Source organism: Mercenaria mercenaria, chromosome 5 (genome assembly GCF_021730395.1).
Source record: "Mercenaria mercenaria strain notata chromosome 5, MADL_Memer_1, whole genome shotgun sequence".
Lineage (NCBI taxonomy): Eukaryota > Metazoa > Mollusca > Bivalvia > Venerida > Veneridae > Mercenaria > Mercenaria mercenaria.
The window spans coordinates 33,642,813-33,662,185 of record NC_069365.1 but is presented as its reverse complement, the minus strand read 5'-3'; the positions used below and the strand labels follow the sequence as shown (position 1 = coordinate 33,662,185).

General features: G+C 34.2%; 1 protein-coding gene across 6 annotated transcripts in view; it reads left to right on the top strand.

Moving 5' to 3' along the window:
* LOC123556811 (cyclin-dependent kinase-like 5) overlaps positions 1 to 19,373 on the top strand; it is a 60,264-nt gene that overhangs the window by 19,602 nt on the left and 21,289 nt on the right. For all 6 annotated transcript variants that reach the window (XM_053543145.1, XM_045347798.2, XM_053543149.1 and 3 more), the window contains exons 5-12: positions 4,544 to 4,680; positions 9,049 to 9,169; positions 9,764 to 9,914; positions 10,738 to 10,927; positions 12,239 to 12,319; positions 13,302 to 13,471; positions 14,243 to 15,020; positions 17,202 to 17,345. In XM_053543145.1, coding sequence (XP_053399120.1) covers positions 4,544 to 4,680; positions 9,049 to 9,169; positions 9,764 to 9,914; positions 10,738 to 10,927; positions 12,239 to 12,319; positions 13,302 to 13,471; positions 14,243 to 15,020; positions 17,202 to 17,345 — 1,772 coding nt within the window. The remainder of the gene's footprint in view (positions 1 to 4,543; positions 4,681 to 9,048; positions 9,170 to 9,763; positions 9,915 to 10,737; positions 10,928 to 12,238; positions 12,320 to 13,301; positions 13,472 to 14,242; positions 15,021 to 17,201; positions 17,346 to 19,373) is intronic.

The window sequence follows — 19,373 nt, the reverse complement described above, 5'->3', positions numbered from 1 at the left end:
TGTCGAAAGTGGAACTTTGTTAAAACATGATACGAATTTCACATTTGTAGAGATAAGGTCATACGAAAATATTCTCACTGGCCTTCCAGGTTGTACAACAATTTACTTAGGCTTTTTATTAACATCATAAAACATATTGATTTGGTTGAGGAATGTTGACCCTTGTTTATATGAAGACTTTAAATCAATCTAACTAATGGGACTTTTATTGAATGTTTTCTATACAAGGAAAATTAAACACAGGATAATCTACCCATGTTTATTCATTTCCTATTAACTGCACCATTGATTAATTAGTTACGCAAAACCTTTGCTGTTAATGATACTGTTGGTGTGACTTCAAGTAAAATTTATGATGTTCTAGTAGAATTGCTCCTTTGAAGGTAGCTTTCAAAGTGATGGTGTTTTTATCTATTCTTGTACATGTTCTTTAAAAGTCTTTGTACTTATTTGAAGTTGTTACTGTGTCAATGGCACTACTGCTATCAAATTTACTGCCATGTTATCAGTTTTCTGAATAAATGTGTAATGTGGCTTTGATGAATTTCAAAGTTGAAACTTGAATTCATAACACTTCATTATACCTTGTCACATTATTTTGGTCTCCTTTCAATACAGAGTTAATCTCGTTACAACTTTTGAAGTTTTTCAATTTTAGGATACTTGTAAATCGGTGGACCTCAAGCTGCTACATGCTGTAAAACTGTTTAGTCGCTCAGTAATACCTGGTTAAACTGTGACAATATTTATATAAGCTTTCAGGTAGAGACCTTACCGGTTAAACGGTACTTAAATTCTCCTACTAAATATATAAACTGTGAACAACAGAATATTTGTGTAAAGCGTAAAGAATATTTCATGCTTTTATAGTAAATGAACAATCAGTTAGTTTAGTGTAACACTGAATTAATTTGAATGCAGCTGAAAATCAGTGAAATCATATCATTTTGCAGTTAATAGAAAGGAGATCCTCCTTAAAAAATAGAATTATTAAAATGGCAAGGAGGCTGAACATTGTCATCCATAAAATAGTAACAGTACGTACATTACGACCCTTGTGCATGATTTTTAAGATATTGGCACATTAATTAAATTTTGTATCCCAAAAAATCAAATGCATGGAATCCAAAACTGTAACTTAGCAAGAAGTGCAAAAATTTGCACAGCAGTTCTTTTACGAAAAGGAAAGTTAACTGTAATTAAGTTACATGCAAATTTATTAAAAATGGATAAAAAAACGGCTTCAAATTATTTTAGGCAGATCCTGGAATACATTTGAAATATTTATTAATTGATTTATTTTGTTCATGTCATAAAATCTCTTTAGATAGCTTATATTGTAAAATAACATAGATATCATTTGAGCCGCGCCATGAGAAAACCAACATAGTGGCTTTGTGACCAGCATGGATCCAGACCAGCCTGCGCAACCGCGCAGTCTGGTCAGGATCCATGCTGTTCACCAACGGTTTCTCTAATTGCAGTAGGCTTTAAAAGCGAACAGCATGGATCCTGACCAGACTGCGCGGATGCGCAGGCTGGTCTGGATCCATGCTGGTCGCAAACCCACTATGTTGGTTTTCTCATGGCACGGCTCATTTATTTACCCGAACAAGAGTTGACAATTATAACAATTATAATAGTTTTTGTAATCACAGAAAAAAAATTGTACATCTAAATTGATTGAATATTGAGATTGTAACAAGATATAATAAATGCAAGGTGGGGTAATTTACACACCAATTATTGTATTTTGACCTTATTAGGTAGTTGAAAATCAATTGCACTAAAACCTTTAAGCATTTTGTCAAACACGAAATTTCTATCATTTTATATTCTGTCAAACTTGCATCAGAATTGATTTGGATAGCCAGCAGTTATAAGTTGGAAGCATGGCTCTGTGGCAAAGTGGTTAAACTGGTTTACTTTGAATCACTCAAGCACACCAGGTTCAAACTTTTCTTAGGTGCTTTCTAATGTACCTGAAATAATGAGAATTGCCTCCATCTTCCTTTACCATAAAAAGCTATAGAAAGTTTCAGATTTTTTAATAACATTTTCTTTTCCTGGGAATAAACTAATATTTCTTTTTATGCTCCCTGAATGTCGAAGACAAGGGAGGCATATACTCCTCTTACAGTCTAGAAACTTCTACAAACTCCTCCCACAGTTTCCAACTAATTCAAATGAAACTTTGTATACATCATCAACATGAAGTGGACATACCCATGTTGTCAGTACTTTTATGTTTGAGTTATATTGTTAGCTCGACTATTCGAAGAATAGTCTAGCTATTCTACTCACCCTGGCGTCGGCGTCACACCTTGGTTAAGTTTTTGCATGCAAGTACATACAGCCATCAATTAAAGGCATATAGCTTTGAAACTTATTTTTTCTTTTTCTAGGTCAATAACCAACCTCTCTGGGACAAGTCCCATAACTCTGACATGTATTTTGAGCAAATTATGCCCCCTTTTGGACTTCGAAAATTCTGGTTAAAGTTTTACATGCAAGTTACTATCTCCAAAACTAATGCAGATATTGATTTGAAACTTCACATGTGTCTTCGGGGTTATAAAACTAGTTGATAGCAGCAAGTCCCATAACTCTGACTTTCATTTTGGCCAAATTATGCCCCCTTTTGGACTTAGAAAATTCTGGTTAAAGTTTTGCATGCAAGTACATACAGCTATTTCTAAAAGGCATATAGATTTGAAACTTATTTTTTCTTTTTCTAGATCAATTACCAACCTCACTGGGTTAAGACCCATAACTCTGACATGTATTTTTAGCAAATTATGTCCCCTTTTAGACTTAGAAAATTTTGGTTAAAGTTTTACATGCAAGTTATTATCTCCAAAACTAATGCAGATATTGATTTGAAACTTCACATGTGTCTTCGGGGTTATAAAACTAGTTGATAGCAGCAAGTCCCATAACTCTGACCTTCATTTTGGCCAAATTATGCCCCCTTTTGGACTTAGAAAATTCTGGTTAAAGTTTTGCGTGCAAGTACATACAGCTATTTCTAAAAGGCATATAGATTTGAAACTTATTTTTTCTTTTTCTAGATCAATTACCAACCTCACTGGATCAAGTTCCATAACTCTGACATGTTTTTTGAGCAAAGTATGCCCCCTTTTGGACTTAGAAAATTTTGGTTAAAGTTTTACATGCAAGTTATTATCTCCAAAACTAATGCAGATATTGATTTGAAACTTCACATGTGTCTTCGGGGTTATAAAACTAGTTGATAGCAGCAAGTCCCATAACTCTGACCTTCATTTTGGCCAAATTATGCCCCCTTTTGGACTTAGCAAATTCTGGTTAAAGTTTTGCGTGCAAGTACATACAGCTATTACTAAAAGGCATATAGATTTGAAACTTATTTTTTCTTTTTCTAGATCAATTACTAACCTCACTGGATCAAGTTCCATAACTCTGGCATGTATTTTGGGCAAATTATGCCCCCTTTTGGACTTCGAAAATTCTGGTTAAAGTTTTACATGCGAGTTTCTATCTCCAAAACTAATGCAGATATTGAATTGAAACTTCACATGTGCCTTAGGGGTTATAAAACTAGTTGATAGCAGCAAGTCCCATAACTGATATTCATTTTGGTCAAATTATTCCCCTTTTTGAACTTAAAACTCTTTTGATATTTAACCTTTTTAGGTAATATTTTCCTGCCTCTGGGACAATATTTCGAATAGTCGAGTTTGGCTGTCTTACGGACAGCTCTTGTTTTTTTTTTAGGGTAAGTCATATTACAACTACATCTGTACTCAACTTTCCATCCATTTCCAGTGAAACTAGGTATACATTATCAACAAAAAGTGGACATGTGCATATTATTTCATGTTGGATGACTATTTTTTAGTTATGTCATTTTTTTGGACTTTATTATATTATAATAAGGTCTGTAGTTTGTGTTCTCAACTCCCCATACAGGAGTTTCCCCTTTATGCCTATATATTTTATTCTATCAAGCATTTTCAGGGACATGCCACATGTTCATACAATGTTATCATTATTCTTGTTTCATCGAAGCCTTTATTATTAGTATAAATTAGTACCATATGAACTTTTTTTTTCTTTTTCCTAACAAAAATATTTAAAAATAAATACCTTTCTGTTTGGTCTTTTTATGCCACATCAGGCTAAAATACCTTGATCAAGCAACACAATCAAAAGATATACCCGATCTCTTTTAATAAATCCATAGAAACAAAACAACACTATAACTTTTGCACCCATTCTTTTTTTGGGGGGGATTATGACTCTTAAATCAAGATTGATATTCAGCATGCAAAGTTGTGCACCTAGGGTTTTGTTTGGGATTTGATTCTGTAACCCCCACCACCCACCCACCCAAAAGAAAAAAGAAAGAAAGGCAAAAAGACACTTTTTTTACTCATTTAGTTTCTTCAGTCTCATGTTTCTCGATAATTCTTTCTAGTATCTCTTGACTCACCCTTACCCTTTTACAAGGTTATATGAAAATGCCTCTAGTTGATAAATCTGTATCTGTATATAATTTCAGAAAATGATGATGTACGGAGGACAACATTACGAGAACTCAAGATGTTGCGTTCCCTCAAACAGGAGAATATTGTGGAACTTCGAGAAGCTTTCAGGAGGAAGGGAAAGCTCTATCTTGTCTTTGAATATGTTGAAAGGGTAAATTAACCATTATGTAACTTAATTGAAAAAACAAATTGAGCCGCGCCATGAGAAAATCAACATAGTGGCTTTGTGACCAGCATGGAATCTGACCAGACTGTGCGGATGCGCAGGCTGGTCAGGATCCTGATCCGCGCAGTCTGGTCAGGATCCATGCTGTTTGCTAACAGTTCCTCTAATTGCAATAGGCTTTGAAAGCGAACAGCATGGATCCTGACCTGACTGCGCAGATGCCCAGGCTGGTCTGGATCCATGCTGGTCACAAACCCACTATGTAATGGCTTTCTCATGGCACGGCTCAATTGTTTTGGCTTTAATGTTCAGTTTTCATAATTTTCTTTTGTAAAGCTTAGTTTACTTTTTATGCCCCCAACCCCCACACCTTCAAGAAATGGGGTATATTGTTTTGCTCATCGTCTGTCTGCCTGTCAGTTGTCCGTAAACCATTTGGTTTCCAATCAATAACTAGAGAATGCTTTGCCTCACAATGGTCATACTTTTTAGGATGATTGCCTGTTGTCAGTAGATGACTCTTATTGTTGTTTTTTTTATGTCAGTAAGTTAAAGATCAAGGTCACAATGACCTTGAGACTGAAATTTTCGGTTCAGTAACTAAAGAACGCTTTTGCTTACAGTCTTCAAACTTCATTGGTTGATTGCTAGTGATCAGTTAGGATAAAGGTTAAAGAAACAGTGACTTTGAGACTAAAAGCAGTTACCATTCAATAATTTTTTTTTTTTTTTTGGACTCGCCCACTTGGCTCAATAGGGAGACTGCAAATCTATGGATCATGGGGTCACGAGTTCGACACTCGTGCGAGGTGTATGTACTCCATGATGATTTGATGAAAGACATTGTGTCTGACATCATTTGTCCTCCACCTTTGATTCATGTGGGGAAGTTGACAGTTACTTTTTGAGAACAGGTTTGTACTGGTACAGAGTCCAGGAACACCGGTTAGGCTGACCACCCGCCGTTACATAACTGAAATACTGTTGAAAAATGGCGTTAAACCCAAAACGAACAAAATATTATTTTTGGGGTCATAAGATCAAGGTCAAGGGCACAGTGACCTCGGGACTGAAAACAGTTTCTGCTCAGTAACTGAAAGAACTTTGAGCTGCAGTCATCAGACTTTATCAGATGATTACCTCGGGTGTGTAGATGTCCCCTATTGTTTGGACATCATTAGGTCAAAGATAATGGTCACGGTGTCCTTGAGACTGAAAATGGTTTCCATTTGATAACTTGAGAACCCATGGGCCTACTGCCTTTACACTTCATAGGATGATTGCCTGTGGTCAGTAGATGGCCCCAAGCGTTTTTAGGTCAGAGTTCAAGGTCACTTTGACCTTTTCACTGAAAAACAGTTTCTGCTCACTAACTAAAGAGTACTGGCCTACAGTACACAAAGTTCATTTGATGATTCGCTGTGGTTAGAAGATTGCCCCTTTTGTCTTTGGGTCAGGAAATTATAGGTCAAGTTCATAGTGATTTCGGGACTGAAAATGAGACAGGCCATCATGGTGGGGGTGGGGGGTGAGGAAGGGGGAGGGCATACCTGTTTTACAAACAGCTGTTGTTTGTCTTAATACTCGTATTAAGTGAGTGGATATTTTAAAGATAGGGATATGAGATTTACATTCATAGGAGCATTATAAGATACAACAAATCTGTAGACCCCACTATGTGTAAGGATATCAGGTGATTCAAATTGGCTGCTGTAGAATCTCTGGGAGTCACTGATCAGCAATCCTTGCTTCGTCTTGTCCCTGGTACTCACTGTAACATGCTTACAGCATCAAACTGTTACCCAAACTAATGAAAAAATCTGTCAGCTTAATTGTCTGTATACTGAAATCGGAATTTAGTTCAGATCAATGAAAAAATGCTTTCAGTTATATATAATTATCGTCTAATCTAGGCCTTAACATTAAAATGCAATTTACTTGAAATATGAGCTTGTTCATAAGATACAGACCCGTATAAACAGTTTTATTACCGTTATCATGCAGTGGAGCTTGGCGTTTTACAGTTTACTATTACTTTATCAATTGATTAGTTATTGATTAGCACTTTTTTATATAGAAAGTATTTGATAGGAACTTGACATTTTTATTACCACACCCCTACATGAAGAGAAAATATTTTAATGACTAGCTTTGATACTGTGACAACATTGAGGGCAGGTGCTGTGGATGAATAGGTAGATTCAGTATCAGTTTCTGTTCCAATGATTCTCTTATTTGATTCTTACATCCAGCCTGTATTTTCACCTCAGGATAGAGAAGAACAAAATTCTGTAATATGTCTTGAATAAACGTGTTTTTGTTTACTTTCTGAAATAAATAATTCTGAATTTTAAGATTTCAACAAGACTGAATTGCAAAAGGAATGGTATAATATGCATTTATGGTAGGCTGTCTTAAATGAGTGACATTTTGTGGGAATGGTGCAGAAGGGATGTACCATCATGCTTTGATTTTTTAGCCTGACTTTTCGAAGAAAAAGTAGAGCTATTGAATTCGCCCCGGTGTCGGCGTCGCCGTTGGTTAAAGTTTTTGATAAAGTCAAATGTCTCTGTTACTACCAAAGCTATGGACTTGAAACTTAAAATACTTATTTACTATCAAAATCTACACCAGGAGAAACAATCCCCATAACTCTGATTGAATTTTAACAGAATTATGCCCCTTTTTAACTTAGAATTTTTGGTTAAAGTTTTTGATAAAGTCAGATATCTCTGTTACTATCAAAGCTATTGATTTGAAACTTAAAATACTTATTTACCATGAAAGTCTACACCTGGAGAAATAATCCCTATAATTCTGATTGAATTTTGACAGAAATATGCCCCTTTTTAACTTAGAATTTTTTGTTAAAATTTTTGATAAAGTCAAATATCTCTGTTACTATTAAAGCTTTTGACTTGAAACTCAAAATAGTTATTAACTATCAAAGTCTACACCAGGAAACACAATCTCCATAACTCTGATTTGAATTTTGACAGAATTATGCCCCTTTTTAACTTTGAATTTTTGGTTAAAGTTTTTGATAAAGTCAAATATCTCTGTTACTATCAAAGCTTTTGACTTGAAACTTAAAATACTTATTTACCATCAAAGTCTACTCCAGGAGAAACAATCTCCATAACTCGGATTGAATTTTGACAAAATTATGCCCCTTTTTAACTTATAATTTTTTGTTAAAATTTTTGATAAAGTCAGATATCTCTGTTACTATTAATGCTTTCGATTTGAAACTGAAACTGTTATTTACTATCAAAGTCTTCACCAGGAGACACAGTTTCCTTAACTCTGGTTTGAATTTTGACATATTTATGTCCCTTTTTAACTTGGATTTTTTTACTGGCAAAGCTCTAATTCAGAGTCAAGCACTGAGAAAAGCCGAGCACGCTGTCTTACGGACAGCTCTTGTTTTTTGTAGTTTTCCATTACAGTAAATGGTGATATTCTAGCTATATGTAAGTTTTTTTAAATGGAAGTAAGTGTACCTTTAAAACTTGTAACTTGTATTTTACTTTCCAAGAATTATTGAAGTAACAGGTGATTCTTTAGCGATTTTAGCTTTCTTTGAAGGTTCATAAAGAACAGTAAGAAACCATTGTAATAAATGTTTATCAAGTAGCAATCTGGACAGGTTCTATTCCTGATATAAGTCAATGACATGGAAACTTTTTCCTTTTAATTTTGCTAAAGAAAAACACTGGACCAAACAAACACTCATAATTTGTTATTTCTTACACAGATCTAATGATGATGAGCTGCAGTTCCAACTATGTTTGAAAAATCAAACATTTCATTGTTTAGCCAACTGTTTATTTTTCGAAAATAAAAGGATTAAAATTGATTATAAACAGTTGTAATTACAACAAAGCAGAACCTGTTTATTCCTAATCATTTGCTGGCTAATTGATTGCAAATTGCAACCCGCATTGTCATTTCAAGGTGTTTATTTAATACACTTGTTTACACAAGACTGCATATCAGTACCAATTTTGATCATGTCAGATTGAGAGGAAACTATTGGACCCTAAGTCAGAATTCCATAGATTTTGTCTTACAACAAAATTTTCTCTTTTTTCCACACATGATTTTTATATGCCATTTTGATAGCAAGTATGCCAGTTGGCTCAGGTGACAGCAAGGATCCCAATTTATTGAAACATAACCAACGTTGTTCAACTCCAAATTTTATACTAGACTTTGAATCATGTCTTAAAGACATGAACAACTTGGTTTCAGCTCTTATATCCAGTGTGTTGCAGTCTTGAATAATAAATCTTTAGTATTAGCTATTGTAATTTTTCAGTGTTTTCAAGTGTTTGAATGTTTTAATTTCAGAATATGTTAGAGCTGCTTGAGGAGCAGGCAAATGGTGTAGCTCCGGAGAAAGTTCGCAGCTATACATACCAGTTGTGTAAAGCTATACACTGGTGTCACAGCAATGATATCATACATAGAGGTACCTAATATACTGAGGATATTACAAGAGTGTCTATTCATATTGAATTTATTAAACAAACTGAATAAAATAATAAAATGCGAGGCTCTGCCGAGCATTTTATCAGTTTTATTTAATGAGTTTAATAAATTCAGTGTTGAAAGACAAAAAACTTGATATTCTTTTTATCACATATAAGTCTTTCCACATCCAAATTTCTTCTTTCTTTACCTATTACAGGCCAAGTAAATTCGGCCAACGTCTCCTATACTTAAAACAATGTTAACGTCAAACCTTTATAACACTAGTGCAAAACCAAATTTATGTTATGGCTTTTACCTCCCTAGATGTTAAATATGTGATAAATTATAATTTAACATTTATCCATCCATGACAAAATAAAGTCTACTGGATATGAGTCACTTTACTATAAGGAAAAAATCGTTTAAGAAAAATACATTAGATTTATATTTTCTTCTGTTTATAAGTTTCAGTTACACTCACTATATCTGTAACTATCATCAAAGTTTAGTGACAGTTTCTCACGCCTTAAGTCTGAATATCAGTATCATATGTGTTTGTTAATCAGTATAATCAGTATATACTTTTTTTCAGACATAAAACCAGAAAACTTACTGATTAGTAGTACAGACACACTGAAATTGTGTGATTTTGGTTTTGCTCGCACTATAAATGGAGGATCTACAGGGGTGTATACAGACTATGTGGCCACAAGATGGTACAGATCTCCAGAGCTTCTACTTGGGTATGCATAGATGACAAGTTTCTTAGTCTAAATTGTTTTGATTGAAATGAAAGTATTTGAGCAGTTTGTAGAATGAATAACTGTGAAATAATGTAATTTCATGGACTTAAAATATATACAAATTTTCTGTGTTATTTAGGATTTAATTTCATGGATTAACATAACCACAAGTTCTATGAAATTAAGACACTTATGAAAATTTATGATTTTACAGTTTCTGTAGTCCCTTCCACATACCTGTTAACTTTCCCATATAAATCAAAAGTTGCAGACAAACAGAGATATTGTTCCATTGACGGAATGTAATCTTAGGTTAGTTTTATCACAGAGAATTGATCCTTTATCTGTAACTAATGAATGATGCTCAGATGTCGAAACAAGTCGCAAATGAGCAAGAGGCTTCCTCCTAACACTGAAAATTCATGTAATCTTGTTGATGCATGTACTGCGGCCTACACCACCTTACTTGACTAATGTAAATGCGTAAGTATCTGTCACTATAAAAACATATGGCATAAATGATGATGATGTATCAGTCTAAAACTAGGGTTTTTTACTGGACAGACCTACTGCGCGTACAACCTTTGTAAGTAAGCAGCTATTTTCACACAAAACCTTTGGATGCAATGCTGGTAAATATCAAAGTGAGAAAAATATTAGCCCAAATGGAGATTAGTACCAAGGGCATCTTAAATATGTTTAAAAATTCTGTGCTGTGACAGGAAATGCATTGATTATTACTTTGACTGGTTTGTTGAAATTCACTACGACATCAGTTTCCTGCAAGAACAAGTTTTATATCTTTTTTATTTAACTATTTCAGAGCACCTTATGGAAAAGCTGTAGATATTTGGTCAATAGGTTGTATTCTTGGTGAACTAGCAGACGGTCAGCCATTGTTCCCAGGGGAAAGTGAGATAGATCAACTCTATGTCATACAGAAGATTGTCGGACCACTTCCTCCTGATCAGATGAATCTCTTCTATAATAATGCTAGATTCTCAGGGCTTAAAGTGAGTCTTGATTTCATTAGCATACTTTGGTGATTTTCATCAAGTATAAAGTTATGGACAAATGAAATATGAAAAATTAGAGAAGTGCTTTTTGTTGGGGGGGGGGGGGGGGGCACTTGTCAGTCCTTCCGAAATTGCGCTGTGCATATCACAAAGTACTTGACCTAGAGTCATCAAACTTCACAGGATTCACAGGATTGTTATTCAGCATGTCAAGTTGTGCACTTGAATGTTAAAGAATTGGGATCTCACAAAGCCAGACCAGAGTTATGGACCTTGACTTCATCAAAAATGTGCATAAAAAGGGCCTAAAAAATTGTGTTGTATATGTCTTAAAAAGTGTTAGACCTAGGATTATGAAACATTACAGTAATATTATTCAGTATGTGAAGTTTTGCATCAAGGGTTTTGTTTAATATTTCACAAAAGCCACTTGACTTAATTTAAAATATGCATAAAATGACATAAAAGTTTGTGTCACACATATCCTAAAACGTATTTAGCCTAGGGTCATGGAACATGATAGGAGTATTATTCAGCATGCAAAGTTGTGCATTTGGGATTTCTTTCAGTCAGACCAGAATTATGGCCCTTGATTACGTCAGAAATATGTGTAAAGGGCATACAGGTATGCTTGCATAAACCTCAAGAAGTATTTGATGTAGAGTCATAAAACAATAGGGTATTGTTTCATATCATGTGAAGTTGTGCAACTGGTGTTCTGTTTGGGAGTTCACTCAGCCAGACCAGAGTTATGGTCCTTGACTTAGTGTAAAATTCTTAATAAGTTCTTAAATGTTTGTGTTGTATTTATCTTAAAACATTTTTCACCTAGAGTCATAAAAACATGTACAGTGACACAAAGTGGGGACTAGCTTTTTGTTTTTTTTGTGTTTTTTTTTCAAAGGAAAAAGTGGTATTGAAACTGTTTTCTGTTTTCTCTTTGATGCTTTATTTTCTGAAGCAAATGTTTTCTTTATTCTTCTTGTTTCTTCTTTCTTTCTTCTGTCACATATCCTATTGCTATATATGTATAAATGTCACATATTTCTTTTTTTCTCTGTCTCTCCAGGAATTCACAGAGGTAAGTTCTCAGCCTTCTTTCTTTCTTTATTCTATATTCTATTTTCTTTTCTTTCTATCTGTTTTTTATGGGTCTCTCAAAAAAGGTTTCATTCGGATATAAACCACTTTTGTTTCCTTGTCTTGTTGAAATAATCACCTTTTGCCATAAACAGTATTTCGTTTGATATATATTGCCATGTCAGATTGTACAGAGCAATTTTAACTTCTAAAATTTTCTTTTTTCAGTTTCCCTCTGTATCGAAACCTCGCAGTATTGAGAAACGATACCACGGTATCCTTAGTAGTGTAATGATAGACTTCATGAATGTAAGTAACTAGTAATATTTATTTTGTTTCTTATTTACCAGAATATCTGTAGCTCAGCTCTCAAGCAGGAGTTTGTATAATACAAAGTAAGTAGAATTGAAACAACATGTTAAAATGATAATAAAACACAGACTTGCCAGTCTGACTGCCATCTGATGATGTAAAATGCAGCTAACAGCATGACTGTTCATATACTGTATCAAGATAAAATGGCTTGTTGTTTATTGACAAGTGTTGCAGTAAATTGCCCAGTTCAGGAAATAAATACAATGCATGGTAAAAGGCTTTTGTTTTTACATTCATTTTTACAGGGAATAATTTGCAACAAGTGTCAAATTAATTGAAGGTTTTACATTTCGTTCTTAATTATACCATCAGCTTCCCTTGTACCAGTCAGAGATTTAACTTGTTCTAGATTTGATGTCGTAAATGTTTTTATACACCACATGCTAATTCTGCCATGACAACTTCCTTGAGTTATTTTTGTTAAAATACCATAGATACTTAAAATCGTAAGAAAACATATGAGCCGTGCCATGAGAAAACCAACATAGTGGGTATGCGACCAGCATGGATCCAGACCAGCCTGCGCATCCGCGCAGTCTGGTCAGGCTCCATGCTGTTTGCTTTTAAAGCCTATTGGAATTGGAGAAACTATTAGCGAACAGCATGGATCCTGACCAGACTGCGCGGATGCGCAGGCTGGTCTGGATCCATGCTGGTCGCACACCCACTATGTTGGTTTTCTCATGGCGCGGCTCAATTATTTTCTGTGCAGGGTACACAGTTTTCTGCCATTCTTTGACCGTTGGACTTAAGAATATGTGGTTGTTATTTTTCTAGAGTTATGGCACTTTCAGGGACTTTATTTATTATTCTGTCAATTATTTTCAGGCAGCATGTGTTATTCATAATTGACATCATTCTTGTTCTTAATTGTTATTTTACAGTATAAACCTATATCTTGTCTGTTACATTGTAGCAAACTCTAAGACTGGAGCCAACAGACCGGTTTTCAATAGAGGAATGTTTAGATCATGTGGCATTCCAAACTGAACGTCTTCTGAATAGAAATCATGTACCAGTCAAACATATAGACTCTTATACCACCAGTAAGAAACGCAAAAATGACTTCAGTGATCATGTAAATAGGTAAGCTAGGAAAGACAGTTTAGTCTTTATGTTGTATGAACTATTCTTATATGAAAAACTACGCACATTTCCATAAAAACACAGAAATTTGACATCGCGTCAACCTATTATTTGGCACCATGCAGGCGCTGAGAAAGAATGCTACTACATTTGATCTACTACTTAATATAAAAGTCTTTCAGAATCGAAATGATAACAGGCAGGTGTTACACTTAATTCACACACTATCTATTATAAGGCATGTAGAATATCTCTAAGATTCTACGCACTCCTAGTTAGGTTACATCCTGTATTTTAACACTGTTAAAGCACTGTTACTTGTTGACATCATGTGGACTCACTGTATTTGATGCCATACATGCGTGATAAAATAGAGCTTCCCTATTTCATATACATGTTTAAATAAAGTACATAATTTTATTAGAATGGAAATATTATAAAGCAGAACCAAGTTTTAACATATCTCAACAATACGAATTGGTTATACACCCTCGTGAAATTATTCTGCAAGCGTATAACCTTTGATATGTTAAAACAGGGTGCTGCTATATATTACTTTTTAATTCTCAGTGTTTTTGGCATAAGAAACTACTAAGTCAATAAAATGAAAGTCTTTAGTCCCATGTTATATGATTTTAGTCATTGAATTAGTGTACATTATGCATTTATTACATGGACATGCTAGATATTTGATTGATAACTGATTCTTTCAACTTACCTTTTGCAAAGTAGACATATCTCCCCTCCATTGAGTTTTCATATATATTGCAGTGAAAATTTGAAAAATCTGACAGTTCGCTCAGGGAAACAAAAGGGATTATTACCTGACCAAAGAGAGGAACAGAATGAGGAAAAAATGGATGTATCTGAAGGAGAGAAAAACGTCATTCATCCTACGTCACAGAGTAAATACATCAAGCAAGCTAAAAATGCCTCATCAAAGGCAAATGCAGAGAAAATGGCATTAAATGCAATACGTGAGAAAATAGAACAAGAAAAAATAAGAGTGGATGCTGTAATTGAAAAACAGGAACAAGAAACGCATAGGAAAGAGCGAACTCGGACTCCGGGAAAATCTGCGACTCAACGTAGATCCCAAAAGAGTGCTTCTAATTATACTGTAGTGGAAAATTCTAATTATAGTGAAGAAGAACCTCGGCAGGGCAAATCATATATAGATGTTTCTAATAGGCACATTAATACCCAGTATAACTCTGCTTTTCCGGATTTTAGGTCACGTGATTTAGTTGAAGGAAATAAAGAAGTTAAAATGGAAGCTGAACATGATAATGAGAAATATGCCGAAAATGATGTTGAAATGGACAACACTCATAGTGAGTCTAAATACATAAAGCGGAAACATAGTTCTAAAAATGTGACTGATGATAAACAGAAGTTAAAAAGTAAATCCCCCGAGCCAATAGTTCTAACCCCTAGGGAGCCTCCCTCAAATGCACGGACAAACACGTTTACTGTGAATTTAGAGGCTCCTTATAATCAGGAACAGGATAATAGTCATAAACAGGCAGACAGTCCTGAAAGGAAAAAGGTGAGTTAACATATACACTTCTTAGCATAGTGCTTATATGAAATGCACCTTAACTTACTGACAGAGGACAATACACATAAAAATAACAGCAATAATGAGAGGAGTGAGAGGAGACCATGTTTAAACTTCAGCTTTTCTTTGTTTGTTTTACACGGTCTTAAAATGGACCAGTGGCAGAGTTGTGTTCAGAAATTGGTCTTAAAGCTCAATTTAATAATTTCTTACCCTGGTCTTGATGTTAGGTTGAGTTAGCAGAAACAGAACTGGGCAAAGACAGGACTGTAATAAATTAAATTACAGTTACTCTGCTTTTCAAATTCAGTCAGTGACATTATGATTAGCCCAGTCATAACATGTAAGTAATTGAAATATGTTTACTTTAATACCAATGTAATCATGATTACTTGACTCTGATAACTTTATAAATTTGAACTTTTGCATTAGTAAGGGAGAGAATAGATTCTTAACTATTCCAGTCAGACAGTTATTTCATAATTCTGAGGTTTGGGCTACTTAATCAGACATCAGGCCCCAAGCTCAAAGTTAAAGGTCACACAAAGAGGTCAATGATTTAGATGTTTGAGTGCACAAAATCTTATCTGGCTGATACTTTGGTGTGCATTGTCAGATTTTGGAACAAGGTTGGCAAAAAACCCGGGTTTTAAGCATATTGCCCAGCCCAGTGGGTAATACTGGGAAAACCCAGGTTTTACTGGGCAATAGTGGGCAATACTTTGCAATATAATATTTCAGTTCATACTACAATACATATTTCAACACTTAAGTTGACTTACAACCCATATGATATAGTGATAGTAGTGACACCTGCATGCCTAATGCTCTAATACTTATAAAAATCTATTGAATAGACATTATTATGATGTTTGAGCAATTATTGAGTAAGATTAGGGGATTAAAGTTAGAAGTGTGAACAACTTAAATCTGGCCATTTTGCTCATGAAAAGTTTCCAATTTAGATCACATCATATAACCATTAAACCTAAGGACTCTGTGTGGAATTGAAAATTAATGTTACTGAGGAAGATTATAAAAAGATTGCAAAATGTGAAGACTTTGGCACTACTGTGGTTAGTGCCAAAATTGAGAGACTGAAAATGTTGCAGTGTGCTGGTTTTAGATCAGCCATAGACCACTCTGTAGGATAGCCAAAAACTTCTAGATATGCTGGCATCTTCTGTCAATTGAAAGGGTGTTTTCAAAAAATTTGGAATAAGGTGGCTCAAGTAACTTCCATAATATTGGGATGTGTCACATATCAATCCAGACCCCTAGCTCAAAGATCAAGGTCACACTTAGAGGTCAAAGATTTAGATGTTTGTGTATGCACAAAATCTTGTCTGACTGATAACTTTGGTGTGCATTGTCAAATTTTGAAATAAGTTGGCACAAGTAGCCACCATAATAAGATGACATTCAGACCCGTAGCTCAAACGTCGCCACAATTAGAGGTCACAGATTTAAAGTCACTTTTCTTGTCTGCTCTGTAACTTTTATGCATTAATGGATATTCAAATTATTCAACACCTTAAAGGATAGTGCAAAGATTTAAAGTCATTTTTCTTGTCTACTGTATAACTTGTGTATGCAGGCACAGATATTAAGATAAGTTGGCACAAACATTCACCATAACAAGGCAACATGTTGCATTCAAGACTTGTACCCAAACCTTAAAGATCAAAATCATGCTTAGAGGTCAAAGAATTTAGGTCATTTTTCTTGTCTACTCTATAACTTAATTATACATGTATGAACATTCAGATAACTTAGCACAAACATACACTATATGTCCCATTTAAGACCCATACCCCTACCTTAACTGTCAGGGTCTTAAAATAAAGGAAATTATTTCATTTTGTGTGCTGTCTATAACTTTTGTATAAATGGATGGATGTTCAAGTAACTAGGCACAAAACCTTCAACATAACTAGACAATGTGTGGTAGACCTAAACCGAAAATGTCAAGGTCACCCCTTAGAAGTCAATAACTTTTTCTGCATATGTAAAGTATATAATTGAGCAAGAGGTCAGATGGAAATAAATACTTGGCATGTTGCTATATAACCTGTACTGTGTTTATGTGACCAAAAACCAGCAAAAGTAAAAATTTAAAGAATAGCTTGTCATTTTAAACAAATGTTTCACTTGTTATATATTCCTCAGTTCCTGGACAAGACGTTACAGCAAGAGTTACAGAGGATCAAGTCCAGCACCATGAGACAGAAGAAAAATCAGGAACAGCAACAACAACAAAAACAGGAAGTCGCGTTTGTAAGAACAATCACAGATAGATTATCTGATGCCAAGGTAATACATAACATGGCCTATCAATCTCTGTATTGATAGCTTGAACTTCTAATTGTGTTTCACTGTTTGCTGCACTGTCATCTTTCTTTCATCTGGCATGATGCAACAAATTACTGAGATTTTTCTTTAGTATTTAAAAGGTAGAGATATATGTATTGCAAAAACTAAAACTGTTTCTCTTTTCCTTCCTCAGTGCAATGTGTGCTTTTGATTTACCTTTTACCATAATCAGGGCTGCTTATATAGTCTTAGTAAAATATAAGTATTACTTGAATTTAATCTCCAAAATATTTTTGGAGAAAAAAGTCAGATTTCATGCTGAAAATCTCTTCCATAACTGTGTATGTAAATTATAAATTACAATGTCATGATAAAATACATGAAAAATGCAGCATTGTTGTCTGTAAAATTGAATTTGAAGGAAGTGATTAATTATTTGAAAAGATACAGGAAAGTATTGAATTGACTGGACATAAAGCTGTCTCATCTTTCTATTCCATATCCTGATTTATAGCCGACACTGTAATAGCTCATTCACAAATGAACCTATTAATAATTGATATAACTGAAAAGGCATTTCATTTGTGAACAGAAAATATGACAGAATTATTTATGAAAATCATGGCATAAAAACATTTTTTCAACTTCATAGGGACTTTCAAAAGATTTTGAAAGTGAGGAGGTCCTTTGAATTCTATCGCAAAAAGGTGTTATAGAATGTTCTAACAGCAATTTTAACATTGACTTGTGTTTCTATCCCTCTTGCCTTATAATATGTCATTTTTGTTTTTTTCATTGTTTTCATTTCTTAATTCACGTAGATTTTAGCCTCGTCATATCACAATAGAGTGTTTTTATTGCCGAAGTAAATACAACATAAAAGAACAATTACACATTTAGGATGTTTTAAATTATTTGTATAGAAACATTTTAGTAGCTATTTATTGTACTGTGAATTCTTTGCTCAAGTATTCTGTAGTTTATAATCTCTGGTCAAGTACCTGTGAAATGTCCAGTCTCTATTTCCATTATAACAATATCAATATTTAAATTTCACAGAATATCTATTATCCTACTAAGAGGAAGTCGAGAAATCCAAAAGTAGGTGACAAACACGTGTATAGTATTATACCGTTATTATCCAGGATTTTGTATCATAGCTAGAATGTATATGCATGAATAGAACGTTAGATATTACCGTTCAATGAATTAAAAGAAATTTTATCACACTTGCACATTATAGATAGCAGTAAAATAGAAAACAATCCATTCTATTCAAATATTGTTTAAACTAGCATATTGATTATTTTGCAGTTTTGAAAAGGAAATGGAGTTATTATTTAGACTACAAAAAATGCTAATTTATTACTCTATGAACTCTGAAAGTAACTGACTCAATGAGCTAGCCAATCAACTTATTTGCTAAAAGTAACTGACTCCCATGAACTAGGCAAACAACTTGTTCTCTAAAAGTAACTAGCCCTTTGAGCTAGCTAACTATTAAACTTGTACAAGTAATTAACTAGGTCAGCCAGCCAACCAACTTTTTCTCTAAAAGTAACTGACTTGGTAAGCTGGTCAGCTAACTTGTACAAGTAATTGACTCGGTGATCTATCCAGCCAGCTTGTACTCTACAAGTAATTGATCAAAGTCAGAGGACAAGTGACTGGAGATCTTTAATCAAATCAGAAAATACTTAGTTTGCATCCACAACAATATCAGATATGTAATGGTTCTTCTGCACTAATCATTAAGGACTGTTAGGAAAAGTCCTTCACAGATCTTCAGATTGAAAGATATAGCTTACTGTTAGTCTATAATACTGTTACAATTAGGCTACTTTTCAATTTTCTGTCCCATGTCATTAGATTATAGCCAGTTAGAAATGTAAAACATGTCGAAGATATATTGAAAGAACTGTTAGATATCTTATAAGACTACAGGCCTTGTAGCCAGGAGGATAGTAATAACAGAACTTTAAATTGATTGTGCAACCTTATACTTAGTTACATTGTAAAGTTTACCTA